Source organism: Muntiacus reevesi, chromosome 2 (assembly GCF_963930625.1).
Source record: "Muntiacus reevesi chromosome 2, mMunRee1.1, whole genome shotgun sequence".
Lineage (NCBI taxonomy): Eukaryota > Metazoa > Chordata > Mammalia > Artiodactyla > Cervidae > Muntiacus > Muntiacus reevesi.
The window spans coordinates 164056982-164068810 of NC_089250.1; the positions used below are offsets into that span (position 1 = coordinate 164056982).

At 44.1% G+C, this 11829-nt stretch overlaps 1 protein-coding gene across 1 annotated transcript; it reads right to left on the bottom strand.

Annotated features, from left to right (window-relative positions):
- Nucleotides 1–1107: 1107 nt before the first annotated feature.
- LOC136160183 (protein FAM24A-like) lies at nucleotides 1108–11754 on the bottom strand. Its single transcript, XM_065923478.1, has 3 exons — nucleotides 11448–11754; nucleotides 2428–2548; nucleotides 1108–1291 (listed from the first exon to the last, which is right to left on the bottom strand). The coding sequence occupies exons 1-3, from the start codon at nucleotides 11569–11571 to the stop codon at nucleotides 1108–1110; spliced, it is 429 nt and encodes a 142-aa protein (XP_065779550.1). The 5' UTR covers nucleotides 11572–11754.
- Nucleotides 11755–11829: the final 75 nt, after the last annotated feature.

The window sequence follows — 11829 nt, forward strand, 5'->3', positions numbered from 1 at the left end:
ACCCTGCTGCCTCTGAAGTGCTGAATATACCTTCCTCGGCCAAGCCCTCAGCCTAGAGGACTGCCTCTCCGCCAGGAGGCGACCTCTTCCAAATGCTTAGTTCTACCATCGTTTTCTCCCTGTGAGCCTAGAGGTAGTAGTTGTTTCTCATTATTTCCTATTATCCTTTCATCCTTTTTAGTAGGTAACCAACCACTTGTTACTAGTTAATTCCTTATCTTGAGTAAAACACGGGATGCTAACTAAGCAAAGGCTGTGCTAATGAGGGAAAGTACAAACTCTGGCTACAAATGGAGAGTCTGGGGATGGAACCGGGTTTCGGAGGAAAGAGCAAGGACAGAAAGGAGCAGCCCAAGCAGGAATGAAAGGGGTGCATCCTCCTGCCTGTTACTGAGACCAGAAGGATCTGGGCTTCACCACTCAGCAGGTTAAAGATACTGTCTGCAGTTAAAGATACTGAAACAGCCGAGTCAGCAAAAATCAATGTTAACAGTGATGCAAAAAGAAGGAAAATTGGCTTCTGAAGATTTGGAGGATAGCAGGAGGAGGCATCTCAGGTTTTTTAAATGTCCTTTTGACACCACAGAGCTCAACCCCATTGTTACACAAATCAGGTGCCCTTCACCCAGAGAAAACCCTCCTGGCTGATACCCTCTGGGATGAATGGAGGTTCCCTCCTGGCCATGTAACAGTGTCCATGGCAGAGCAAGCTGGGTGAGAGTGAAGGAAGCCAGTAGCAGGAGAAGGGCTCGGGCATGGGAAGTTTATAGCAGAGTCTGACACTGGAAACACTCTAACATCTATTTTTTTTTTCCTGGGGTTGTATATATAGATTACTCTTAACTCTCCTTATATTGCAATATAATATGATAAGCTAGTTGCCCCAAGTCCCAAAGTAGGTAAGACACAAATTTAAGTACTTTTATAACTAACAACAACAATACTGGAGGCAGAGAGGGTTATTTTCAATATTGCATTTATTCAAAAGCACATAAATATGGTATATAGTACATGGTATAATGGAAACAGTATAAAACTTGACTTGAATAATAAAAGACTCTACTAAGAAAGAAATATTGTTCATGAAGATATTTGTACCCACCCAAGTCAGAGCCCCTCGTTTACATTGCAGCAGCACGGAGGCAGGGCATCGAAGCCGGGATACAAGTTACATTCGTCACAGCACTGGAGGCTGGGGTAAGGCCCGGCGGTGAGGGCCGCACTGACCTTGTCCGGGGTGATCACAGCTGGATTATTTTTTAAGGCCAAACAAACAGGTACCTTTGGCATGCTTTAGAAAAGACATACACAGAGCATAGGATTAGAATTTTTCTTCTTGGTCCACCTGTTGCAACTGTCAGGGGGATCTGGAGAATTTGGGGCTGGAACCAATCAAACCCATGACACCAGCCCAAGACAAAAACAACTCTGCCCTCGTCCCAAGTTCCTGTCCAATCCCTTCCTCTCCTAAGGGTGCCAGAAATGTAAGATCAGGTTCCAGCAAATGAGGGAGGGTGAGCTGCAAGCGCGGGTCACCCAGGTGATCACTGCAAGTCTGCCAAGTGCAGAGCACAAGCCGGGAGGGTGCCAAGTTAGCCGCCCCTGGACCCTCGGGTGCTCGGAGTTACCTTCCTGCTCACAGACTGAACTTCCCTAGAATGGGAACACGACTGCTGCTGTTTTTGGGGGTTTTTTTTTTTTGGTATTCTCCCCACTTATCACATAAAGAATCTGAGACATGGAGAAGCACACTGCCTCGATCAAACACATACAAGTAGAGGAGGAGCTGGAAATAAAAACCAGGTCATTCAAAGCTTGATGCAGGACTCTGTTCGACAAACATGCTGTCTCCTAGGAGCGTTAATGCGTGGGAACACCACTGCTTCTGACAACCAGTCTCGCCCATATCTGAGGCCTCCTTTCCCCCAAATTTAACACTCCCTTTTCTGATTTACACTCCCTGGTGAGGCAAAGCCCAGGATCTTCACACAACTCAGCTTCCCCAGGGTCCTACAGGTCCATCCCACTGTGCCCGGAGCCAAGGACCCGCTGAGAGCGCCCCAACTCAGGCGGGGGGAACATCCGCTCAGCCCATCCTCCGAGTGAGCACAGGCAGACTCAGTCACGCTGTCTTCAGTCTGCAGTCCTGTGGGATCAACCGGCTGAGGGTAAACCTGGCGAGGCCAAGGGACGGCAAAGCAGCGCAGACCCAGCGGCTGAGAACATTCTCCTTGTGAGCTCACAGCCCCAGACGGGAAGGGGCAGAAAGCCAGATCCTACCCTCCCCGCCTCGGTCCTCTCAACCCCTCCCACTGTTCCTGACCTCACCCAGGGTGCGGCCACGGGGCCGGGGATGACCCCACTCAAGCCCAGAGCTCCAGGATCCCATGCGAGGGGGTGTTAGCCCCTCTTACCCACATCACTCACTTCAATGCGTTGGCTACTTTGTAGTAAAGACAGATGACGACAGCCATCAGAACGAGCATGGCCAACAGGATAGCGCCACCAATGCAGAACATAATTATCGCGTTGACTTTGGAGTTTTTATCTAGGCAGAGAAGTACAGGCAAGCAGTGAACGTGGCTTCCCTCCTCACAGTCACTTAGCAACCACAAGATGCTTCCTTCAGTGGAAGAAGAAAGAACCCAATGCTTGTAAAGCACAGATGAGTCTTCCTATGGGGGTGCCCAGGACCACACGTGGGCCCAAAGACGGGGGGAAATGCTCATTTCTAAGTGAGACGGGACTCAGTCCAGAGAGAAAGAAGGAAAGACAGTGGGAAGAATCTTCTTCTCTCTTTCACATGCAGTAAAGTGCAGCTGTAAATAACAAACCTGCCTACACTGGAGCAAATGGTTTTACTTCCAAACATCTGGGCCTCCAGGTTCACTTTCAGAGTCACCTCTGTTCACTTTCAGAGTCAGAATTAAACCACTGCTGTATTAGGCTGAAAAATCTCCAACAGCAATTATTAAGGGAACAACTTTCTTAAAATGTTATGTTCATAGTCCTAAGAATATACTCAACTCTTTTGTACGAGATATGTGTTTCAGGAAAAGGAAGTTTTTCCATTGTCCCTCTGACAACTGCCAATTTTCTCCTAAACCCTAAATCTTTCCAGGAAGCCCAAGTTATGTGGAATAAGCAATTTATTTAATCTAATGCCCTTAAACTGGGGTAAAGTGACTCAGAAGAGAGAACGAAACCACCCAACCACCAAAGCATACTTACGAGAATCTAAGTCGTCAAAGCTGGATGAAGGCTGACAGTAAAAGAAAATTACAATTAAAATAAACTTGAGGGAACAGTACATCTTATCAGGGATTTCTCAAACCTTTGAGAAAGAAAATTCTAACTGTCCCTGTTAGGAGTAATTGAGATGTAAGTTTGAAGAGCTCGCTTTTAGAAGTGCAGCCTCCACCAGAGCAGAATGGAGAATCAACTGTCCAGCTCCAACTTCTGTGCCAATCAGGCCATGTGCTGTGTGACATCAACTCTTTGGACATCAGTTCTCTTTCATGGAGTTCTGAATTCCATTCCATGTTCAGATATATTGTGGCACCAGTGGACATGTAAATGCCCAAATACTACTTTAAATCATTCCATTTCAATCTCACATTTTCAGGTTTTGTTTCTCTCAGAGGACTTTTTAAAGGTTTGACTGTTAATCAAAAGCAGATCTGGGGGTTCAATATAATAAAAAGACAGTGATGTGGGGAGGCTAATATCTAAAAATGCTCAATATTTGTAAAGGTACAATTATAGAAGGCTGCTTAGACTCTGTTTTAGCAACACAAGGAAATAGTATATATTTGTAGCCACTTAATAGGATTCAGATATAAGTTCACTGAATGACTTCAGAATATTATCATACTTTATGGTTAAGAGAAAAAGATTTCAAAAAGCAATTTGAATATCAGGATATCTTTTAAATCGGGGTTCTATGATTTCAACATACTCACACCAGCAAAGCTGGTTCCATTAAATGAAAGAATTAATTTAACTACAAAGGGTTAGTCCTTGCTGCTCTGGCCAATCCCTGGGTGAGGTTACAAATAGCAGTGAGTTATCACCCTGCCAAAAATGCCAAAAATGGTGGCATAAGATCTCTGAAAATTCCCTCCTCTATTAAAGCAATGAAAATCTGGCAAACAAAACAAAAAACTGTCAGAATCAGGTTTTTCTGACTCTGAATACTAACTATAAGCTTTCAGCAGCTCAGGGAATATTTAAGAAAAACTGAATTTCAGTAAGAACAGCAGGCTAGCATGCCTTGTGGCTATTTCACCATTTATTCTCCAGCTCCATGAAGACTTATTTTTTCTTTTTTTAAATTTATTTTTATTAGTTGAAGGCTACTTTACAATACTGTAGTGGTTTTTGCCATTCATTGACATGAATTCTGACAGTTTTTGTTTTGTTTGCCAGATTTTCATTGCTTTAATAGAGGAGAGAATTTTCAGAGATCTTATGCCACCATTTTTGGCATTTTTGGCAGGGTGATAACTCGCTATTTGTAACCTCACCCAGCCATGGATTTACATGTATTCCCCATCCTGATCCCCCCTCCCGCCTCCCTCCCCATCCCATCCCTCTGGGTCTTTCCAGTGCACCAACCCTGAGCACTTGTCTCATGCATCCAACCTGGGCTGTGATCTGTTTCACCCTTGACAGTATACTTGTTTCAATGCTGTTCTCTCTGAACATCCCACCCTTGCCTTCTCCCACAGAGTCCCAAAATCTGTTCTGTACATCTGTGTCTCTTTTTCTGTTCTGCATATAGGGTTATCATTACCATCTTTTTAAATTCCATATATATGCGTTAGTATACTGTATTGGTCTTTATCTTTCTGGCTTACTTCACTCTGTATAATGGGCTCCAGTTTCATCCATCTCGTTAGAACTGATTCAAGTGAATTCTTTTTAACGGCTGAGTAATATTCCATGGTGTATATGTACCACAGCTTCCTTATCCATTCGTCTGCTGAAGGACATCTAGGTTGCTTCCGTGTCCTGGCAATTATAAACAGTGCTGCGATGAACATTGGGGTGCACGTGTCTCTTTCAGATCTGGTTTCCTCGGTGTGTATGCCCAAAAGTGGGATTGCTGGGTCCTATGGCAGTTCTATTTCCAGTTTTTAAAGGAATCTCCACACTGTTCTCCATAGTGGCTGTACTAGTTTGCATTCCCACCAGCAGTTTAAGAGAGTTCCCTTTTCTCCATACCCTCTCCAGCATTTATTGCTTGTAGATAAATCATAGCAGGATCCTCTATGACCCATCTCCCAGAATATTGGAAATAAAAGCAAAAATAAACAAATGGGACCTAATCAAACTTAAAAGCTTTTGCACAACAAAGAAAACTATAAGCAAGGTGAAAAGACAGCCCTCAGAATGGGAGAAAATAATAGCAAGTGAGGCAACAAAGGATTAGTCTCAAAAATATACAAGCAACTCCTGCAGCTCAATTCCAGAAAAATAAATGACCCAATCAAAAAATGGGCCAAAGAACTAAAGAGACATTTTTCCAAAGAAGACATACAGATGGCTAACAAACATAAGAAAAGATGCTCAACATCACTCATTATCAGAAAAATGCAAATCAAAACCACATTGAGGTACCATTACACACCAGTCAGGATGGCTGCTATCCAAAAGTCTAGAAGCCTTATTTTCAATAGCCCAGATCCAACGCCACCAACCAGAGGGAAGAGAATAGAACTAGAGCTCTTTCAAAGCCTCATTCCCAAGAGGTCATTACCTGACTCATCTACTGGTTTTCTCAAAGACCTCGCTTACAAAACTATCTGTATCTGACCCAACTTGGAGTCCATTCAGTGCAAGAAGTCTTCTCACAGAGCTTCTAGCAAAAAGTTCTCACTCTCTGAGGAATGAATAATATTTGGGGCAAATGATTGTTGTCTGTCAGCTATTAAGCTAATCAATAGAGACTTCAGTGTCCACACACAACAAAGAATTCAGACTTTACACAGAATTAGTTTAGAAAAATCACTAAGCAAACAAGCATAATAAGTGGCAACAATAACAAAACTTGGAGAATGGGGAGAACCTGATCCCCAGAGTTGCCATGTTGTATTACAGTATTTTATCTCGATTTTGGGGGAGAAGGGGGGACACAGCATGTGGCTTGTGGAATCTCAGTTCCCTAACCAGGGACTGAACCCAGGCCATGCGGTAAAAGCCTGCAATCCTAACCACTAGGCCATCAGGGAACTCTAGATTATTTTAAATGTGCAATTTTCAATAAAAGGTAAGACATGCAAATAAACAGGAAAGTATGGCCCATAAAATGAGGCAAGAAATCAATAAAAACTTTCTCTGAAGAAGCCCAGGTGTTGGCTCTGATTGACAAAGACTTTAAATCAGCTATTTTAAACATGTCTAAAGTAAACCACTTCTAAAGAACTAGAGTAAAGTATGAGAATGGGGGAAAAAAGAAAATTCATTGGAGGGGTTCAACAAATGATTTGAGCAGGCAGAAGAAAGAACTAGAAGACTTGAAGATAGGTCAATTGAGATTATTCAGCCCGAGGAGCAGAAAGAAAATATAAACTAAAATGAACCTTCCAATTTTCACTCAAAATGTAAAGAGTTTGGGAATTGTCATCCTCAAAACAAGAAAAACATCAGAACAAATTGAAAACCAACAAGTCTTTTTAAGTAAACAAGAGAATTGAAGTCACAGGGAAAATAGCCACCCCTCCTCCCCAAGAGCTTCCCTTGTGGTTCAGCTGGTAAAGAATCCACCTGCAATGCAGGAGACCTGGGTTTGATCCCTGGGTTGGGAAGATCCCCTGGGGAAGGGAAAGGCTACCCACTCCAGTATTCTGGCTTGGAGAATTCAGTCCATGGGGTCACGAAGAGTCAGACACAACTGAGCGACTTTCACTCACTTCACTCCCAAAAGAAGCTAAGAGGCTGGTGAATACAGAGAATCGTAGCATTCAGCATACCAGGAGCAGAAGCCACTGCTGGAACCAGCAACGGGTAGTAACACTTAAATAGTAATTGAGGAATTGCTGGAGAGTCAATAAGGACTAGCTTAAGAAAAAAAAAAAATTCCCCCTGGGGTCTCAGTTTTGATTTTAGTGAAGGCGGGCACTCTTTCATGAGTTTTACCTCTAGGAGATCAATTAGATTTTTATGGTGAACACTGAAAAAAAATCCCTCATGTTTTTGGTCTCCAATGACACCATTGTGGAGGTGTCTTTGTTACTGCTGGGAGATAGTAAAAATCCTGAATTTCCTCTAGGATTCCACCTCTGTTACCACCCGAGCAGTTAGGTGGAATAGTGTTTCATATCCACCAGCTGAGTGTGGGAGTCCAGAGTTCCCAAGGTCTCCACTGATACCATAGAGAATGGAAGAAGTGTTACTACCTAGGGATGAAAGTCTCAGCTCTACTCAGCCTTCTCCGGCACTAACGTGGAGAGAGGGGCTTGGGAAATCTCTCTACAGCCTGGTGGAATGGAAGTCCAGTTTCTCCACGCAGTCTCTGCTGGGAGAGGGGAGTTGTGGGGAGACGGGGAGGAGTAGGGCCGTAGTTTTTTCTGTGGTATTTGGCTGGAATACTGTCTTTTTAGACTGCTTGTTTCCTACTCCTTTGGATAGAAACATAGGCTTTTGTTGGGCTTTTTTGTCTGCCCCCAATGGTGTTTGAAGGTTGCCAGCTTCTTCAGCTCCAAGTCTGGAAATGTGAGGAAAAAACAAAATCCAGGGGACGTACCACCAGGTTTCCTTGAATCTCAAAGGTTACTAGCTAGTCTGTTTTCTTCTCTCCATCTTTCAGAGTCTTGCTTTACATGTTCAGGGTTTAGTTGCACAGTTAATACAAAACATAAGGTACCTAGACAGCATATTAAAAAGGAGAGACATTACTTTGCCAACAAAGGTCCATCTAGTCAATGCTATAGTTTTTCCAGTAGTCATGTGTGGATGTGAGAGTTGGACTATAAAGAAAGCTGAGCACCGAAGAATTGATGCTTTTGAACTGAGCTGTTGGAGAATACTCTTGAGAGTACCTTGGACAGCAAGGAGATCCAACCAGTCCATCCTAAAGGAAATCAGTCCTGAAAATACATTGGCAGGATGGATGTTGAAGCTGAAATTCCAAAACTTTGGTCACCTGATGTGAAGAGCTAACTCATTGGAAAAGACCTTGATGCTGGGAAAGACTGAAGGCAGGAGAAGGGGACAACAGAGGATGAGATGGTTGGATGGCATCACCAACTCTATGGACATGAATTTGAGCAAGCTTTGGGAGTTGGTGATGGACAGGGAAGCCTGGCGTGCTGCAGTCCATGGGGTTGCAATCGGACATGACTGACTGAACGAAATGAAGGAAAGGTACATCTACTCCATCTTACCAGAACATGGGAGATTTTGAAATCCACCCTCTACTTAATGATGAAAGCCACCATGTCAACCCTTCACTTGTCTGACCCTGAGTGAACATCTTAAATTCTGCACACCAGGCGCTTCCTATGTGTCAAACCCCTAAATGGGGCCTGTCCACATCTCTACTTATCTTTCCAGCCTCATTTCCCGCTGTATTTCCCCACACCCAATGTATCTTCATGCTTGAGCCTTGGCTAGATGGCTCACTAGTCTCTCCTTCTCTATCTGCTGAAATACTAATTCTGCAAAGCTTCACAAAAACACCATTTCCTCTGTAAAATCTTCACTGATTCCCATCCGCCCCGCCTCCCATGTTAGTTGCTCCTTTTCCTCTGCCTCCATGACCTTTGCTTGTACCTCTGAAAATGTGAATTTCATTTACCTTAAGAGTCCCTTGGACTGCAAGGAGATCCAACCAGTCCATCCTAAAGGAAATCAGTCCTTGTTGTTCATTTGAAGGAACTCCAATACTTTGGCCACCTCTTGCAAAGAGTTGACTCATTGGAAAAGTCCCTGATACTGGGAGGGATTGGGGGCAGGAGGAGAAGGGGACGACAGAGGATGAGATGGCTGGATGGCATCACTGGCTCGATGGACATGAGTTTGAGAAAGCTCTGGGAGTTGGTGGTGGACAGGGAGGCCTGGCAAGCTGCTATTCATGGGGTTGCAAAGAGTCGGACAAGACTGAGTGACTGAACAGAACTGAAGGTTTTCCAGCTCCTGCTTTAACTTTAAACAAACATTTATTTAAGTAAAGGATACTATTATGCTCATCCTCACTGAAGCCAATACTTTGAATTAAATTAACTGTGGGTTTCCTTTCTTCTCACTCAAAAATGTTTTATTTTTCCAATTATTTTTTCCCTACTCCTTCCTGTTGAAGCAGCAATGATTCTGAGGTGAACAGTCTTAAATGAGCTAAGTCATGATTAAGGACACAGGCTATGTTGACTTTCCTTACAGAGCTGACTGCTTCATCTCTTGGTTTCCTTCTATTCCTGTGGTTACTTGATTGCTGAGTTACTTGATGACTCTGTACATTCAAAGTGTTTTTTTCAAGGTGCGAATTTTATAAGGAACAAACTCTGGATCCCCCAAGTATCAGAAAGAGTCTAGAACCCATCAGGTGCTAGCACTTGTTACAGACAATGACTCACATGAATTTTATCAATCAAGTAACAATTTACCCCACCTGAGCCTCTAAACTCAGACACAGAAATAAATTAAGACATACCCATTTACCCCAGGAAAACTGCACAAAATTCAAAATGTGTTTCCATAAAGATTCTGAAACACAGTGACACTCATTTGTTGAGAACTTGTCTACTTTTGCTGTCAAGGTAAAACACCAGCCTCAGTAGTGTCAATAGAAAATGGCATACAAAAGTTTAAAAATTTATTCAGTTTGGTTCAGTTCAGTTGCTCAATCATGTCCGACTCTTTGCAACCCCATGGACTGCAGCACACCAGGCCTCCCTGTCCATCACCAACTCCTGAAACATACTCAAACTCATGTCCATAGAGTCGGTGATGCCATCCAACCATCTCATCCTCTGTTGTCCCCTTCTCCTCCTGCCTTCAATCTTTCCCAGCATCAGGGTCTTTTCCAATGAGTCAGTTCTTCACATTAGGTTGCCAAAGTACTGGAGTTTCAGCTTCAGCATCAGTCCTTCCAATGAATACGCAGGACTGATTTCCTTTAGGATGGACTGGTTGGATCTCCTTGCAGTTCAAGGGACTCTCAAGACTCTTCTCCTATACCACAGTTCAAAAAAAATTTATTATGTGGCTCTTTACAGAAAGCTTGTCAATCTCTGATGGAACATCAGATGTATCCTCTCATCAGACTGTTACATCTCCTTTAACTTCTGTCCCAAGTCTCAAGGTGAATAATATAAAAACTTTTAAAATAAAAAAATAAAAGGTACATCACAAGAAAAGGATACAAGTCAAAGAAATTTTTTTCATAATTGCATATTTACTGAAAAATACATCAGAATAATGTAAATATGACTTTCTAAAGCAAGTGAAGAAATAAAAAAATATACTTCAACTGAAATGCTAAGAAAAATAAAACACCTCCTAGGCGAAAGAAATAAAAACCATAAGGATATTTGTTCCCAGCATTTCCAGGTTAGATCTCTTCACACAAATGAACTGTGGCAGGGGTGGCAAAAAAGAGCTCACCTGTAATTGGTGAAATGCCACAATATTATTCTCTAAGGCTCCATAAATTATCTAACAAGTAGGAAATACTAGATTTTTCAGGATTATCTTCTTCTAAACTCTGTTACATGCTTCTTGTGTCAATGTCATAGCTTTCAATGTTTTGCTTCAACACCCTTGCGATATATTTTTTACAATTAGATTTGTCGAGTTTATTCTAAGACCATGCTGCTACTGCTATTTAGACCCTAAGTCCCATGGGAGTCTATGTGACCACATGGACTATAGCCTGCCAGGATTCTCTGTCCATGGGATCCGCCAGGCAAGAATATAGGAATGGGTTGCCATTTCCTTCTCCAGGGGATCTTCCCAACCGAGGAATGAACCTGAGTGTCTCGCTTGGCAGGTGGATTCTTTACCACTGAGTCACCTCTACGGTCCACTTTTTTCACAAGGTAGGGCTGACAGAAAGAGACAGAAAGGCATCATAGGTTTAGCTATCCCCCGGGCATCTGGAAAGTTCCATCCAATACCATTTTTCCGGACCAAAGTTTAAAGGCCCTTCAGGTCCAGCTCAGATTCTACAGCTCCACAACAGACCCAAGGCCGCCTTCCTAATCGCTCCTCCCGGGCCTGGAGTGCAGACCAGTGGGGCAAGCCCCTTCGGGCCCTCGTCTTTCTCCACTTTCCATCCGACCCCGTGGGGCCCGGTCGTGGGCCCCAGGGGACACGAGAGGGGTCTGGATCAGCTGAAAGGATGACGTCCCAGGGCCCCAAACCTTCCCTAGAAATTCCCCCGGCCCCACAGCTGCGGGATACGCCGTCCAAACCTCCTCAGTGAAAGCCGAACTGCGGGCACCGACCTGATACCCTCGGAGGAGAGTGCGTGTGGGAGCTGGGTGAGGAGTGAGAAGGCGACTCCACGGTTCCCAGCCCGCGCAGTTCCCAGCCCGCGCAATTCCCAGCCCCCCGCACCACAACCGCCATCAGCAAAAACTATCGGCGTCCACTCCAGAGACACACAGGGTCGAGAAGAGGTCCTTCAGATCTCGAGAGCCACGGACACCACACCGAACTCGCGATGGACTCTCCTCATTGGGCCAACCAAACACGGTCAGCCCAGCAGAAGGGGAGCATCACCACCTGCTTCAGCGCTAGGAGTAACGTTGAATAACCGTTGCGTTCTCGCGCGCTCTGTACCGCGCCTGCGCAAATCCCAGGGTCGTAACAGGCTGCCAGTGCGCA

Coding starts and splice junctions, on each gene's coding strand:
- LOC136160183 (XM_065923478.1), bottom strand. CDS start 11,571: ATGGCGGTTGTGGTGCGGGGGGCTGGGAATTGCGCGGGCTGGGAACTG. Junction 2,549..11,447: donor CTCTCCTCCGAGGGTATCAG/GTCGGTGCCCGC, acceptor TTCTCTGCCTAG/ATAAAAACTCCAAAGTCAAC. Junction 1,292..2,427: donor AAAGTAGCCAACGCATTGAA/GTGAGTGATGTG, acceptor TCTTTTCTAAAG/CATGCCAAAGGTACCTGTTT.